Below are 16,372 nucleotides of genomic sequence, written 5' to 3'. Positions count from 1 at the left end.
GGAATTGAATTATTAAACAAATTTAAAAAGATGGTATCTCAAAAAAGTTATGCTCGGTGTCTCGCTTACCTGTAGCTTATAAATTTTATTAATTGGCGCCGGACTATTGAGTCTCCTGAAAAATGCAAAACGACAACGCCGAACGAATGATATCAAAAGAGTATAGGTAAATCGGTTTAAGAACAAAGTACACGTGAGCAAATATTTTTATATTAAGATTTCAATTTGGTTCAGGAAACAAAGATGAGAGAGAAGCAATATTTTAAAACTTTTTTTTTAGAAATGAGTAAAAAAGGTAAGATAATTAAGAGGAATAGGTTTTTGAGCACAAACGATATACGATTAAGGGACACAAAATATTTTATTAATCACCGATAAGATCAAGGTGCACGAGAGCATATAATCGCTAAAACACAATCAAATCATACGAATCAAGTTTGCTCCTTAGCCGAGGTACCCGGCTGAGTTGGGAGACAAAGGTGAGAATAAAAAATTACAAAAAAAAAACAATAGTTGAGACAGAGAAAGAGAGAAGAGAGAAAAAAATTGCAGAATTCTCTACACACAAGCACTTTCAACACAGCGATGATTTTTCGATACTTTTAGCTTAATTCTAATGTAAATTGGAGACAATTATACATTATATTTGCTGTCACACAAAAAGGAACACATTTCGCAGACAACGCTAGCACTTCGCTCCAATTATTTTTCGCTAATTTGTGCAAAGTAATCGAGTTTCTTATGATTATTCATATACATAGTTTTATCTATATATAATATATTTATATATTTTTTTTATCTCGCTACATGCGAGATTCAACACAACAATAAAAATTGTTACATTCCGCTTCGAAAACCGGAAATACATTATGTAGTGGTTTTAATGATAAAATTATAATAGATCATGGATAATATACTAATAATAACCATAATAATAATAATAATAATAATAATAATAGCAATAGCGGTAATGGTACTTGTAATATTATTTAGATAATAGCGTTAATTTGCTACAGATTTTTTTGTCTTTTATACTTTCGCAAGTAAACGATAAATTCCAAGGGGTGAGGAAGGAATCAATGATTTTTCGTTTTAAATTAATAAAAGAGACAAAAGCAAAAAGAGAAAGAAGGGGAGGAGAGAGAACAAAAATATGAGTTATTTATTATAACCACGATACACGGAGTGTTTATCTAACGGCGGCATATAGAATTTGTTATTTAACAATACCATTTACCGTTGTTATTATAGCCAAATATCAAAGCTCTCATTTCCCGTCGCTTTTCTAATTTAATAATTGTTACTATTCGTTATAATGGGACAGCCAAACTTGCTATACAAGAGAGCAGTGCTCATCGTCGGTTTATGAATTTACTTACTTGCTGTATAAGTGAGCAGTGCTCGACGGCGGTTTATGTATCAAACCACTTGCTGTGGACACACTAACGTGTCTCTTGATTGTAAGTTTGTACAAAAACTGTCTCATTCGCTACGATTGATACTAAATTTAACGAAATATAATAACAGTAAGCGCTACAGTCAAATAAGTTCCATATGCTTCCTTTAGCGAAAAAAAAACCCTCAGAGTGAAATTCAAGCGGGACTTTCGGTTTCCCGTCGTTTCGAAAAATCCTTGACGCGCTACAACGCGCATCATTCGAAAAAGGAAATTTTTATTTTTCCCCTTCTTCTTTTGTGTTTCGTTTCTCTTCTTGCCTTTTTATTTTTATTTTACTCGTGTTGTTCTCTTCTTCTTCGTTTTCAAATTCGACGCCGTCCCGATAAAAATTCGTTCCTGGGCAATCTTTTTTTTCCAATCGCCCCAAGAGACGATACGTTCGATTTTAGGTCAAATCTCATTTGTATAAGTTACGATACGGTGCGGAATGTTTCGAAAAATATTTTCGCGTGCGATAACTGGGATCGGAACCTAAAGAACGAAAAACGCATCGAACTCTAATCGAGACGAGGGCGAATTTTGGCTCGCTGCCACGCGACTTGCTTCAGTGGAATTTCCATTTTTATATAGTCAATTATTCTAAAACTTTTTTTATTCTACGCGATTTTCTTTGTAATATTTATTTATATATATATATATATATATATATTTCTAATAACGTCACTTATTAAATAAATTATTAGTCGGATTCCCATCGACCGATGCTAGTCTATAAAAAGAGAGATATATGTATGTATATATACATATATATATATTATAATTGTGAGTACTTATTGCTTAAGATTCTCTATCCACGAAATTTGGATTGAATTTACGTGTAATTGCTTATTCGAAGTGAACGTGGAATTGGTACCCTCCTTTATAAAGGTGGAAATATCACAAGGTTCTTTTTTATATCTCTAGTATCAATTGAATAGTACGCAAAAATTGGTTTCAGGAGTAGCAGCTATCGATGGGACGCCAAATTGGGCTACATACACAAAATCGAATGCCCTGCCTCTTTACACTAAAAAGAAAAGAATTGATTTACAAAACAGCCAAATGTGCAATCATCAGAGTCATCAGACTTTCCAAGTGAGGTACCAAAATTTCAAGTGTTTCTTCTTGAGTGCACATTTTTTTTTCTTTTCAAATATTTTCCTTTTGTCTTCCATGGATAAAGCTCTATTTTCCTATATGCATGTGTCTACGGGAGACATGAAAACACTTTTCAAATGTCTGATTGGCTTTCGACTTTCTCTCTCTCTCTCTCTCTCTATATATATATATATATGTCTGTTACAGCACTAAGTCATCCACCGATCGAAATTTATAAAGTTCCTTGGCCTCCGCATCTTCTGAAAATCCAGAAAATCGTTCCACCCATCTTCTTGCACGGTGGTCGTTGAATATTCCAATTTTGGCATTTCTTCTGGGATTCGGAAGCATGGTCCCACGATGATTTGAGTCGATGAACGGCCAAAGAGAGGTAGCGAGAGAGCAAGAATTATTTCTACAGCAAGTGAAAGATAGAAAAGGACTAAGAAAGAGAAAGAGAGAGAGAGAGAGAGAGAGAGAGACAGAGAGAAAAGAGAGATCGAAAGAGCAAGAGAGAGTCGTCGATCCCGAAGAATCTTATTATTCCTGCACGAATGAACTTCTGCGTTCGCGATGAGAGGGTAAAATCAATTAATTCCTTGTTTTTCTTGCTGTTTTAGAAAGGTATTAAGTAAACCTTGGCCTGAGATCAGATGACTAGCATTTCCGGTTGTTATTTGCACCACTGTTTTGAAGGCGCAGCCGGTCCTGACGACGCGGCCGTTTGCCTTTCATACTGAACACTTCGCGCAGCTTGTTCCCCCTTTCCAAGCGACCTCGCTTCAATGCCTGAGTGGATCTTTTCTCAAAAACCTGCAAGAACAGTGACATCGTCCAATCAAGGGGCATCTTATTAAGTGGAAAGAAAAAATAAAATATAATTTTATGAACACGAACCTTCTGAGCGGACCTCAGCTGAACAACGCAAACTTTGTCGGCTGTTCTAGAGGGTCTGCCATCGTGAATGGCGGGTCTTGTGCGTCCACGTTGGATGGAGTTACGATTGTTGTCTCTTCTATTGGCGGATGGATCGCTTATACCCGAGGTAGGGGCCGAAGCGATCTCAACGAGTACAGAAACATCATCCGCCAGGTCTTCCGGGGCGTTTGGCGTCGGTGGTGGGGTTTCCGGGGTCACCAAGCTCGACGCCGTTGCCCTGTAAACCGACATGCTAGGGTGCTCGATCAGCAGATCCTCCAATGGCGACGTTTCCACGTTCACGGGTCCTGCCCGTGTAAAACATGCGGGTGGTGTTACGTACCACGACTCCTCTAGCGCCGTTGGGCCCTCTACTAAAAACAAACAACGTCATGTTAATGTAGCTGGTGTATCGCTCGACGCCTCTGACGAATCGATGCGAGATTCGACCATCGCAATATCTCCGGAAGACCCTTCCAACGGAAGCTAGGTGGGGAAAGTAAGCTTATAGGGGAACGCGGCCTCTTCACCCCCCCCCCCCCCCCGCCCCCCAACCACGCGCCGCTCTAGCTTTCCATTCCCGTGATCCCGTCCCGTGAACCATTCTGACTCATTTTCGCTTTGTTTACCTCCCGACTACATTTCAAACCGTAAAAACTCTAACACCGCACGCGAGTGGTGTACTGTATTTCCATTACTTTCTACCGTATTTCTCTTTTTTAGCCACGCCAATGATTTATGCCAACTTAACCTCCAAAATGATCCACGATAAAGAGTCCGTTTCGAATCTGGTATATCGACCAATGAATCAACGAATTGATCGAACGATCGAGATTTCGAGGCGATGGAGGTTTGTTTATAGGTGTGTACGTATACCTACCAGTACGTTCAATGAGGATCCAATCATCGCCCTCGACCTCCACTTGGCTGAGCCTCGCCACGACGGAGAAAGAGTCTACATTCTTGCCATCGGAGCTCCCGCTTGAATCTTGAGCGCTGGATATACTACCGAGCAAATAATTCGCCAAGCTGCTCAGCATCCTGACCTTTTTGCTCTGCAGCGCCTGTCGAACGAAAGGAAACCTCTGGTAAACTTTCAAAATCCTACCAAAAAGGCAAACCAAATATTCGGTGGGAAAGAAAAGAAGTAGAGGAGTCTGCAGCGGTGGTTTGAAAGTGTTATATATATATATATATATATAGTGTATTTGTCGAGAGATGACAAAGCTAGGATAGGTATATAATTAGCATGTAGCGGTGAGGCAATTGGATCATATCGAAAAAAGAACTGACGCGCTATTGTGGAAAAGCCAGTAGTCGAACGCGCAAAAAACGGCCACGCAATGACGGCGTAACGTGCTTCATGGCCAGAGTAAAACGCGATTGGCTGGCTGACCACGCGTGCCATTAAAAGATAAGGCTTAAACGCGCACCAGACAGAGTGTCATGCGATGGCCAATCCTAAGCACCTATGCAAATTCTAACTTTTTTTTTCCAACGATTCCATTCGTCTCTCGGCAACGCTACTTTATCTCCCAGTATTTTTTCCTCCTTTTTATAACTTCTATAAATATTACTTGCAGGGTTCAATAACTGACGAGGCGTCAATTTTTATCAGAGAAAACAGCTGAGTCTATGGGCAGATTGTACGATTTATTTTTAAATCTTTGGCCACGTTGTGCGTGTTATCGATCGGACTGTGATCAGCGAATTGGATGGTCAGCTCGTGAAATCGTGCGTTGCTGAGTTGATCTGGTAGGGAGCGAGCTGAGACGCACTATGGAAATCTCTGAGAACGTCCCACATAATCTCAGAGACGCAGAAGTTCTTATCATTAACCGGTAAAACGATCACGAGCCTATCACGAGTCCTTTGTACTTATATCCAAATGCCGAATTGGTTTGGGTTCGGCTTTATCGCGATGGTGATTCAACCAATGATTAAAGAGTGTGCCTGAGTTTCCCGTAATTCTTCCATAGTCACACATACATTTTAAAGGCAGAGTGCTAAGTAAAATTAATCATTCTAGGAATCGTTTAGAATTATTATTTTTTTTAATAAAACAAATGCTTTTAGACAGTAAACTGCCGACGCGTTTTGTCGACGTTCTTGAAAAACTGCGAAGCATCTGCGAATGGCCCCTATTAATAAAACGATGACAAGCTTCAGGATGTAATCTAACGAACGTGTGCCAACGGAAATGTTGGAATCTGCGAAAATTATGTAATGTGCCGATGCAGTAACGCCGATTATATACATAGTATTATATGTATATAAATATATTTGTAAGGCATTACATAAATATTAAGAGAACCCGAGAGTCTCCGGCACTGTTCAATCAATTTGTGAGAATTACACTGGCGAATCACCGACGGTATCCTTTAAGGTCTTGAGTAATAGCACGGATCAAGGTTTGCGAATAAATTTTCTCTGAAATTATCTCACGTAACCAGCAACGGTTTCCCTTATCGGGAAATCGTTGCTTGACGACAAAGAAGGAAGCATGTATTGAATAGATAATGGCACGTATAGACTAAAAGATTAATATTAAATCAATGTAAAAGCTTTGACAAAAATTCCATGAGATCACCTAACAAAGAAATCTATTGAACTTTCGGGTCCTTCGTGAGTTACATTTATACTTCCTAGTGGACTTTGGCTAACCGAGAACGACCTTGATCTCGAATTTAGAGTGACGGAGGGTTGCTGATAAAATTCGACGCAATAACATCTAAAAAGGAATAACGTCGCATTTATACCTATGCATCAGTGCGATTCACCTAACAGAAGATTCTCATACCTCTATTTCCCCTTCCCCTCTCTATCATTTTGCGTTTCTGTTTTCTTTATGCCTACATGCGTTCTCCTTCCCTTACTAACAGCATTGCCTCTTTCTCTCACTTATTTGTTTTTATATATCTCTCACTTACCACTGCACTCGTTTTCTCCTCCCTTCTCTCTCTCTCTCTCTCTATCTCTCTCTCACTCACTCACTCCATCGTTTTTATATCTCTTACTCACCACTACATACAACCCCCCCCCCCAACTCGTTCTCTCTCTCTCTTTCTCTCTCACTCACTTCCTTTCACGCAATTCCATCCATCTCTCGCTCTTTCTTTCTCAAGCACGCTTTTCTTTCTTTCCCCCCATCACCCCCACTCTTCACCATGTTCAGCAATCGCGCCATCTCCGTCGCTTAACGACCCACAAGCACACACAACAAACGCATAGAAAAGGAAAGAGAAGAATAGTAAAGAGAAAGAGGGAGAGCCAAAAATCTTTGTCGAAGCGCACAAGACTTTTCTTCTCTAGGAGAACTTGGCCTTTGTATAATGCGCTCTCACACTTACTCACTTACTTACTCACTCACTCACTCACTCACTCGTTTTCTATCTCCGTTTCTCTTTAAGTTCCCCTTGGCAACGAGAGCCTGTCATCTTCGTCGCACCAGTGCGTCGACCCACAAATACTATGGGAAGTTGAGGATGACAGTCCAGTGACTGCTGGAAGACTCTTTCCGGTGACAGCCAGAGCTGTCATGACAAAGAACAGCGTCTCTGGAGTTTTCAGGAACGTAGCTAAAGGATGCACGAAGGTGCAATCCTATTAAGGCCTTTCCAGGAACGTTGTAATACGAAGGACACTACGATGGATGCAAAACGATCGTCTGTTTACGAATCGACCTTTTTTATATTTTTCTTCGTATAATGATTCTGAGTAATCCAGACCGAAACGTTCCACGAAGCGAAAAATATTTTTTCTATCGATAACCTGGCCTATACGTTACTGAAGAAAAGTGTGGCTTGGTAGAGGGATGTATAATTGCTGGAGAAACCTCACCAGAGGTCTTTGGAACTATCACTGGTACGTGAACGTCACTCCACTGATCGTTTAGTTTATTGACATACTGAGAACTGTCATGGCAAGGTACGTCGAAATTCCAAACTTTGGGATAACGATTGGTTTCGTTTTGCAGTAGGATGTGATTGGGTAGTCTGGGAGAAACGAGAGCTGGTTAAAAAAACTGTTGGTGCTAGATGGCTTATTGACAAATCAAAGCTGTCATGACAAAGGAAAGCGTTTGGTCTAAGGGCCAGGGCCGTAGTGAAAGGGCGCAAGGATTTAAAAAAGAGAAAGTAAAAAAGAATAAAAGGTGGAGAGGCTCACCAAGGTTTTCCGGGATACCGGCTGGGGTGAGACAGGGCCGTATTTTGCGGTGAGACTAACTTGACTTGGGGGAGAAATGGAATAACTCGCCTTTACAATGATGCGTTTGAGGAGCCGTGGTAGCAACTGCCCGCAGTGGTAATCGTCAGCTGATTTCGACTGACTGACTGGTCCCTAGGTTGAGCTGTTGCGGGGAGAGAGGATAACACGGTGGGAAGGAACGTCTACGAGTGGGGGAAATCGCGCACGAAGAGGGGGATTCGCTGCTGAAGTGCTTGTTCAGAAGCGTACAAATTCTGGTGACTTTAACGGGGCACCCGATCGATCCTTTCCTCTACGCCATTCATTCGATTTCACCCTTTCCTTCCGCTTTTTTTTAAGTATTTCGTCCCCTCGTTTTCTTTCTTTCCCTCTGTTTATAATTTTGAAATCTTATTCTGTATCATTTCACTTGTTCTCTTATCCTATTTAGTCGCTACTCCAATACGAATTTTCTGAGAAAATAATCAGAAAGAACGCTTCAAAATAATTTAGATTTACATCAGGAATTTTTTTTATTAGTTTTCGATATTTTTTGCCTTGGCTGAATTTCATCAGCCCAGGACTATTATAAATAGGAGTTTGTGACGTAAGCTTGAGCTACGTCAGTCGATTTCGATATTCTCTGAGTTTGCAGCAGTTTAAAAAATTTTCTGTGCGTACTTATTTATTATTATACACATTGATGTACATTATTTTAATTTGATATTTTAATATATCAAGTACGATGGAAACGTACTATTGCATTTTTAATCTTTATACATATAATTACCCCTACGATAAATGTCTGCTAATCCCACGACTGATAATGGTTCTTCAACGATAACTTGTTTTTAGTTTTCTAATGTTCTTCCTTGCAATCGCAAACTCGTTTTAATTTTATTCTTTGCTTTGCTTTTTTGTTTTTTTTTTTATTAAAAATTTTCTTATTTTCACTTATTTATTTTCAATCTTTATCTCTGTCTCCCTCTCTTTCATCCAGCTATTCTTGTTGTGACCTTTGAAATGATGTTGAAAAAGCGCCGATATTTAGAACACCTTATTTTGGCCACTATGCAATGTTTAAATAACGGTAATAACTTATTTGTGTTTTTCGCCTTTGAAAACTCGCGAAAACATACGTAAATTATTCAAGAGCGACAAGTCTTGTTTTTTGTTGTCTCCAGAAAATCGAAGATTTTTACCGGTGATAAACTTTCCACAGGCCGAAATGAAATTGTTGATAAAAATCTTTAAGTTTGTTTGTCCGGGGTTCTCCAATAGTCTTTCTACTCCCCTGAGGAAAGTTTCGAGTGGGGGACCTCAGCTGAACGAACAGCTGCTGGTTGTTATTACCAGTAGACTTTATAAAAACTATTTCTTTATTTTACGTTGTTAATAAAAACAATGAATAAAAATTATCCAAAAAGAAATGTTCTTTTTATCGCTATAACGTAACTTTATTTTCATTATTTATTTTATATATTCTAATCTTAAAAAAAATACTAAAATATTAATAGAACTATAGTTATATTGGTTATGTTATGTATATTAATCAATTTCATCGCGATTTTTAATAAAAATACTTGAACATAAAGAACATTTACTGTTTATCTCTAAACGTAGGATATACGTTTGCTAATGACCGGGAGAAGGAAGGAAATTGTAGCAAATATAGTAATGGGAATTTATACTGAGGAGAAATGTAAGCACGGGAAACAGAATAGTCGAAAATCTAGACAAATTTAGAACCGCTTTAAAACGATCAAAACCTATAAAGTAGATCTGTAAGTTGAAAAAGCTTGAACATTTGTGTCCGTAATTGACCAAACGTCCGCGCAAATCATTCCGGCCGATATAATAAACATCATAGCTCTATACATTTTCCTCCTATAATAATATGATTCATCAGTTAAAAATACTTTATCATCCTATCAGATTAAGTTTGATTGCTGCCCTTTGCACATAACCTTATGAAAATAATACCTAATACCATGTAATCTCTTGATCCTGATTATAATAACAAAATTTATATACAAATTTTATTTTAGTAAAGAAATAGTTTACACAAAGCTTTTTATATTACTGAAGATTGACAGATTGCAGATGTTTCAGTTTCTGCATAAAATCTTTAATGCTTTGCATTTGAATCGGATTCTCCCATTTTCCATCTATTTTAAAATGGGATCCAATAATAAAAGCATCGGCTGTTAAATAACTCTGTACATTGTCAATAGTGATGCCAGATCCAATAAGCACTGGCAAATTAGATGCTTGCCTCACATCTGTTATATAATATAAATGCTAAATTCTTATTTCTTTCAAAAAATTAGATATTAATTTTTACCTTTCAAATCTTTCTTGTTCGCAGGGCACCCTGTGGCAAATCCAGTAATGACAATGCCATCAGACAAAAAAAACTCTGCAGCTTTTGCAGTCTCTGTCAAACTAATGTCTGACGTAATGGCATGAGAGCTATTAAATAATAAAGAAATATAAAAATATTTATTATCATCATTTAATATCAAATTGTCATGTAACTGACCTATGTTTTTTTTTCAAATCAGTGAAAATAAGTATGTCATCAGCTCCAATTTTTTTCCTGTATCTTAATAAGTTACCAGCACTACCATCTATAAATCCTTCATCTGCTATGTGGGAAAATACAAAGCCTTCTGCTCTGATAAATTGAAAATTAGCTGCCTGAGCCACAGCCAATGCCTCTTTATTGCATCCTGCTAAAACCTACTTTATTAGTTTGGGAAACATTCTTTTTCCTACAAAACTAATGCATAAATAATACCTGGACTCCACAAGGCATACAATTAGGTAGAGTTTTTCTAATCTCCGTACATATTCTTGTCATCATAGCTGTAGTTTCAGGCATCAAATCCTTTGAACGAATGTATGGAACATCATGCATGTTTTCAACTAGCACAGCATCCTAAAAATAGAAATAATAATAAAAGGCAAATACTTCTAAGAATATAGGAAGAATTCTTGTCCACTTACAACACCAGATTCCAAATAAATTTCAGCATCCTTCATTGCATTTTTAACAATATCTAAAGTATTGCCATTGTATTTAGGTGCACCTGTAAAAAATTATTATTCATAAAAAAGACTAATATCAATAACTAAAGGTAGCATTGCTTACCAGGCAATCCATCCACATGGATCATCCCAATGACTGAATTGCCTTTTTTAAAATATCTGTGGAACTTCATCATTTTGAATTATTACAACTCTTTGAAGAATTTATCAAATCATTGAATCCGCTAATATCTTACGTATGATAAGTAAATTTCGGACTTTGAAAACACGCGTAATTGCTCTATCACAACAAGTGCATGTACTTGTAGGTTAGCTCAGCGCTACAGTAAATAAAAAAAGAAAAAATGGCAGGCCCAACAATTTCTACTTTGCATTGAAATTTTTTTATGAACCTGTTAATTAATTGCGTAATTGATTTTCTCTATCTGTACTCGTAATACGTGCATCATTATTCATAAGGTAAGATAATTAGTATCAATTAGCTTGATTTAATACAAATTTATTTTGACAGATGTGTCTGAAAGCTCTTAAAGTGGGAAAATTTTTAAGAAGCTCTACAGTATCTAAACTTGTCAAACATAGCCCTAAAGGTGAGTGAAAATAATTTTCTTCTTAATCTATAGAGTTGTTTTGCTAAAGAATTATAAACAAGCGGACAGATTTATCTTTATAGGAATTTTGTTATTTGGCGTTGTTTACTTTTGTATACATCCAAAAGATGCTCAATTGGTCTCATTTATCAGATTTGCAAGATCGCTCAAAATAGGGATGACAATATCTATTGATTATTGGATCGCACCAAAGATAGGACATAAAGAAAGTGATATCCATCAGAGAGCTGCCAATAGTATTCTGGAAGGATGTTTAAAAAATGGAGGATTATACATTAAGCTTGGACAGGGTCTAGCTGCTGTTAATCATATTCTGCCTAAAGAATATGTTAATACTCTGAATTTATTGCAGGTAAAAAATAGTTTGATCTTTTTATCAAAATGCCAAAGAGATTGCTGTAAAATTTATATAATTCTTTCAGGATAAATGTTTAACAAGAAAAATCAATGAGCTTGAAGAAATAATTGTGCAAGATTTTGGGAAAAAACCAGAAGAACTATTTCAATCTATAGAAAAGGAACCAGTGGCAGCAGCAAGCTTAGCTCAAGTTTATAAGGGAAAAGCCAAAGATGGGGAAGAAGTGGCTATTAAAGTGCAGTATTTTGATCTTAGGGATAGATTTGAAGCTGACATGAAAACCTTAAATTTTCTGTTGAAAATTATTTCTCTTATACATCCAAAATTTAATTTACATTGGGTATTGAATGTGAGTAAAGCAAAATTCGAATAAAAGATAATGTCTCGGCAACATTCTTTTCTAATTACTCGCCTTCGAAACACTATCGTATCAAATACTTTATCAGTTAATATAAAATTTTAATCTATCTGTCTCTCTCTATTTCTTTCAGGAATTGTATGATACCTTAGCTCAAGAACTGGACTTTGAATTGGAAGCCAAAAATGGAGAGAGATGTGCACATGATTTAAAAAAATTTACCTACGCGAACGTACCTAAAATTCGTTGGGACCTTACTACAAAGGTACAATTACTTCCATCATTTTTATAATACACAAATATACTAATAGTCTAATATTTCAGAGGGTTCTCACAGCAGAATGGATAGATGGTATAAAAATAACCAACATTGAAGAATTGAAAAAAAACGGAATAGACATTGACGATATGCATAAAAAGCTAATAACTTTAATGGCAGAACAAATCTTCCATACAGGATTTGTGCATGCCGATCCACACGCTGGAAATCGTAGTGTACCCCAAATAAGCTTAATAAATTAAAATAAACTTGATCAAAGTATAAAAAGAAAATATTCTATTGCAGTTCTTATCAGAAAAGGAAAAGATAAAAAAGCACAGATAGTTCTTTTGGATCATGGACTGTACGAGCATTTGCCAGAAAAGTCGAGAATCAGTTTATGTAATTTTTGGGAGTCCATGGTCCTGAGAGATTATTCAGCAATGAGAAAATTTGCCAAGGAATTGAAAGTAGAAGGTAATTAATTATTTAAAGTAATCAAAAAATATATTTACCTTAGACACTTTAATTTGGCAGATCCTTTCCTTCTGGCTGAAGTTTTAACTCAAGCACCATTCATCATACCGGCAATAGAAACTAACACCGGAAATTTGACTGCAGAGGAGTATATGATTAAGCAAGCTCAGGAGCGTTTCGACAGGATTACGGAAATGCTAAAGACAATGCCGAAAAGCATGATGCTGACCATTAGAAATTTGAATACGGTCCGTTCCATTATGCAAGGTTATACAAATCCTCACGACAGATACAAATTGATGGCGAGAATTGCTGTACGTGGAAAATACAGTGTTTTAAATCAATCTTACACAAATATAATTCCAGTTGCCATAAGCAAAGCGCGTTTCGAGTTTCGCCTTTGGTAAGAAAAGTTAAGTGTACCGTTCGTTGGTCAAATTTCAATCAATCGCACTTTATTTTCAGGCTTCACGGATTCGCACAGTGGATGTTCAAAATGTATTTCAGTGTTCTCCATTGGATGGGCTACGATATTCAACGAGTTTTTGAATTTATCGCTTGATAATTCCTCTATCTATAATTGTAAATAATTAAGCTTTCAGAAGCTTGGTAGGTGGTATAATATTTTTTTAGCGATCCAATTTACATATACAATTTACAATACAGTCGAAAGACAAAGAACTTTTTTAAACAAAATGATATATGTTTATAATAAAATATTTATGTTAATAAAATTTTGGAAATGTCAATTACGGGAAATATTTAATGATCCAATGTTTTAATTGTATAAGTAATTTCTCTCATCCCACTTTTGTTCCATTTTATTTGCCATATAGCTTTAGCCTGGATCGCCTTACAGAGTTTGCAGCTTTGAGATATAACAAAGTTCAATTAGTTAATTTTATTACTTAATATACAATTCAATAAATTACCTAAGAAACGATTGCATCATCGAGCTTTTTCATCAATCGAATCTATTCCCTTGTAATATATTATCGATAATTCTCTAAATTCTGCTGTTTCTTTTTTTACTGGAGCACTTTTCGGGCCTTTTTATATTATTGATGAATGTATGAAAAAATTAAAGCAGCAAAAATCTACTTTATTGACTCATTTTTGCGGATTATTTTTTTTGCAACAAATGGTAGACGAATGGATAAACAATGGATTAAAATTAAAAAGTATTTTGTTATAATTACCCCGTATCAATCATCCGAGGACTACATGATACCTATGTCGAGTTTAACGAACATTGCATTTTTTTAGTTAGGCGTAAAAAATAATACTTTATATATGTTTCTTTGTTTGTGTGTGTATATATATATATATTTATATATATATAAACGTTAAAAGGCTCCAATTGTAGCAAAATCTTCTGAAAATCAATTCAAAAGTACTGAATACGCGTGGTAAAAATTGCCGTGGCCCGTCACCGACAAATGGATGAACATACGCGGTAATTTCGATATATACTTATAAAGAATGCTGTGAAACCGATATGAAATAGAATTATTAAATTCTTTAGGCAGTTTTGGCCCGAATTGCGGCACGTTTTCCTGTGACAGCCTGTAAAATGAATCAAATAGATAAATACAATTTGTACTGTCAAGAAAATGAGAAAAAACAAATGTAAAGCGACCAACAAAGTATCTTACCTGGAAACCAGATTTTATGCTTGCTACAGAACATCTAGACCCACAGGTTTCACATTGCAAGAAAAATAGTCGAGTGTCCTTCTGAAGAATGGTATCAGGGGAGCGACAGGTATGACAAGTAACATATTCCTTTATATATCTCCTAAGAACATTTTCTATTTGTTTTTGTTGGAAACGACCTTTGATAATGAGTTGACTATTGCCATCCACCGAGCCACTGGTACCCAATTCAGCCAATAAGAAATCCAATAAATGTTTTTCTTGTCTGTGTAAGGTTTTGCAAATCTAAAAATGTTTACTTATAATATACAATCTTATTAGACTATTGTAAATAAGATGTAAAATTTGTACCTCTGTGAAATTAGCAAATGATGTTTTCTTTGTACCAATTCGAACTACTTGTGGAGGTCGCATAACAAATTTCTGCTTCTTACCAGCTAACATAGCTGGATTCTTTTCCCTCATGATGTTAAATACTCTTAAGAGTAGCTCATCATAAGTGTAATCCCTATCAGATCCAACCCATAAACTGGTTTCTTCTACTAAAAAAGATAAATAAGTAAATTAATTTAAAATAATGCAATTTCTGGAAAAACAGGTAATTAAACAAATTATCATTCTTATTAATCCTAATAATGATATTGTTCCTTTTAGTGCTTTTTCTAGTTATCATACCATTAAGTAATGACATAGCTCTTACCGTACTCTGCACTTCGCTCAGATTCAGTGCAGCATGTTAACAAATAATGAACAACGTAAAAATCTAGATACACAGATGTGTACTTATTCCATCAGAGTTGATATTTACCATTCTCTTTATCATCCGTATCTTTACGCTCCTCCTCTGCTACCAATTCATCCAAGTCCTTCTTTTTCTTCTTCTTCTTTTTTGTTTTAGAAAAGTCCATATCTAAATCAAAATTATCATCTACTGCCAGATCTTCGGTCTGGGCCTCCACTACATCCTGAATAGAATGCAAACTTTCTTATTAAATTTTTCAAGGAGCATTATATTTTTGATAAAGTTATAATTACCTCTTTCTTCGCATTAGGCAAAGCCACATCATGCTCATCTAAATTAAAAACCTTCTTTTTCTTTTTTTTCTTTTTCTCAAAATTATCTAAATCTAGAGTGTCATCGTCGTCTACGCCTGGCTCCTGGCCATCCTTGGACCCATCGGTTCCATCCATACCACCGATGCCTTCATTAAGAATAGCATCAATGTCAAAAGTAGTCTTCTTTTTCTTTTTCTTTTTTAAGGTAGGATCAAAAACCTATTGCGAAAAATTAGCCCATTAAATACTAAAAAATGATAACTAGCAGAATTAATATCATTAATGATAGTAAATGATTATATTCAGTTCAAACTGAGTTACAAATAAGTTTCTGGTAGGTGAAAAGAAATGAAAATCTGACAGTGTCAAAAATGTGTTGCAGAAGAATCTGTCTAATCACATGGCTTAAGGTTAGGTCAAAAAGATGAAAAAAACTTATATAATAAAGATTTTAAATGATTAAAGTAGGAGGCTAGAGAAGGGAAACGAGTGAACTAGTCTGATGAATTTTATAAATGTCAGTGAATCGTGAGGAAAACTTTTTGGAGGTGAAGAGTCCCCATGCCTTCCTGCTTGTGCCTGACCTACATGCTTTAATTATTTTAACATGTTTCTATTTACCGAATCTTCCTCTGCCATTTTTTTTCCGGTACCAATTTCACGCTTAACTGTACAATATTAATTTATCACTTAAACTTTATATAGCATTGAGCATAATCAATTCCACAAGTCAATCGTTTCCTTGAAAACCACTCATCGGCCCGCAAAATAGCATTTGCGATCGTGGTGTTGCATCAGAAAATTCACCAAGCACCAAATTTACTATAAACCGCCTTCGATCATAGCTTTGAACAAAGATGAGCAACCTACAAACAAATATCAATTTTATCAATGGCTGTCTTTGA

The 16,372-nt window shown here is 36.2% G+C and overlaps 4 protein-coding genes across 14 annotated transcripts; 1 reads left to right on the top strand and 3 right to left on the bottom strand.

The window, feature by feature from the left end:
• Window positions 1–342: 342 nt before the first annotated feature.
• Window positions 343–7,835, bottom strand: TP53INP (Tumor protein p53 inducible nuclear protein). 5 transcript variants are annotated; one of them, XM_066741003.1, is made up of 4 exons: window positions 7,712–7,835; window positions 4,335–4,518; window positions 3,434–3,828; window positions 343–3,349 (listed from the first exon to the last, which is right to left on the bottom strand). In XM_066741003.1, exons 2-4 carry the CDS (start codon window positions 4,492–4,494, stop codon window positions 3,194–3,196), a joined length of 711 nt encoding a protein of 236 aa, XP_066597100.1. In that variant the 5' UTR covers window positions 4,495–4,518; window positions 7,712–7,835; the 3' UTR covers window positions 343–3,193. The 5 variants fall into 5 exon arrangements, with proteins under 5 accessions (XP_066597100.1, XP_066597103.1, XP_066597099.1 ...); XM_066741006.1 differs by having other exon boundaries at window positions 3,434–3,825; window positions 7,622–7,775; XM_066741002.1 differs by having other exon boundaries at window positions 7,622–7,773.
• On the top strand, window positions 4,533–13,505 carry Adck5 (aarF domain containing kinase 5). 5 transcript variants are annotated; one of them, XM_066740983.1, is made up of 10 exons: window positions 4,533–4,542; window positions 5,038–5,865; window positions 11,205–11,283; window positions 11,367–11,656; window positions 11,727–12,011; window positions 12,154–12,285; window positions 12,345–12,510; window positions 12,586–12,756; window positions 12,817–13,159; window positions 13,222–13,505. In XM_066740983.1, exons 3-10 carry the CDS (start codon window positions 11,205–11,207, stop codon window positions 13,316–13,318), a joined length of 1,563 nt encoding a protein of 520 aa, XP_066597080.1. In that variant the 5' UTR covers window positions 4,533–4,542; window positions 5,038–5,865; the 3' UTR covers window positions 13,319–13,505. The 5 variants fall into 5 exon arrangements, with proteins under 5 accessions (XP_066597080.1, XP_066597081.1, XP_066597079.1 ...); XM_066740984.1 differs by lacking the exon at window positions 4,533–4,542 and having other exon boundaries at window positions 5,038–5,464; window positions 5,531–5,865; XM_066740982.1 differs by lacking the exons at window positions 4,533–4,542; window positions 5,038–5,865 and adding an exon at window positions 11,012–11,152.
• Window positions 8,654–10,929, bottom strand: LOC136781951 (uncharacterized protein F13E9.13, mitochondrial). Of its 2 annotated transcripts, none has more exons than XM_066740996.1 (6): window positions 10,797–10,929; window positions 10,652–10,734; window positions 10,443–10,583; window positions 10,185–10,384; window positions 9,987–10,114; window positions 8,654–9,924 (listed from the first exon to the last, which is right to left on the bottom strand). In XM_066740996.1, the coding sequence occupies exons 1-6, from the start codon at window positions 10,867–10,869 to the stop codon at window positions 9,722–9,724; spliced, it is 828 nt and encodes a 275-aa protein (XP_066597093.1). In that variant the 5' UTR covers window positions 10,870–10,929; the 3' UTR covers window positions 8,654–9,721. The 2 variants fall into 2 exon arrangements, with proteins under 2 accessions (XP_066597093.1, XP_066597094.1); XM_066740997.1 differs by having other exon boundaries at window positions 9,770–9,943.
• A 332-nt stretch (window positions 13,506–13,837) lies between the features above and the next one.
• Window positions 13,838–16,279, bottom strand: eIF2beta (eukaryotic translation initiation factor 2 subunit beta). Of its 2 annotated transcripts, XM_066740994.1 has the most exons (7): window positions 16,089–16,279; window positions 15,447–15,686; window positions 15,220–15,376; window positions 15,112–15,144; window positions 14,763–14,953; window positions 14,412–14,696; window positions 13,838–14,322 (listed from the first exon to the last, which is right to left on the bottom strand). In XM_066740994.1, the coding sequence occupies exons 1-7, from the start codon at window positions 16,104–16,106 to the stop codon at window positions 14,278–14,280; spliced, it is 969 nt and encodes a 322-aa protein (XP_066597091.1). In that variant the 5' UTR covers window positions 16,107–16,279; the 3' UTR covers window positions 13,838–14,277. The 2 variants fall into 2 exon arrangements, with proteins under 2 accessions (XP_066597091.1, XP_066597092.1); XM_066740995.1 differs by lacking the exon at window positions 15,112–15,144 and having other exon boundaries at window positions 16,089–16,278.
• Window positions 16,280–16,372: the final 93 nt, after the last annotated feature.

Source organism: Prorops nasuta, unplaced genomic scaffold, assembly GCF_024137725.1.
Source record: "Prorops nasuta isolate Cenicafe-Biocafe unplaced genomic scaffold, Cenicafe_Pnas_1.2 PNAS00024, whole genome shotgun sequence".
Classification (NCBI taxonomy): Eukaryota; Metazoa; Arthropoda; class Insecta; order Hymenoptera; family Bethylidae; genus Prorops; species Prorops nasuta.
The sequence above is the reverse complement of the archived record's forward strand: the minus strand, read 5'-3'. Positions and strand labels throughout refer to the sequence as shown.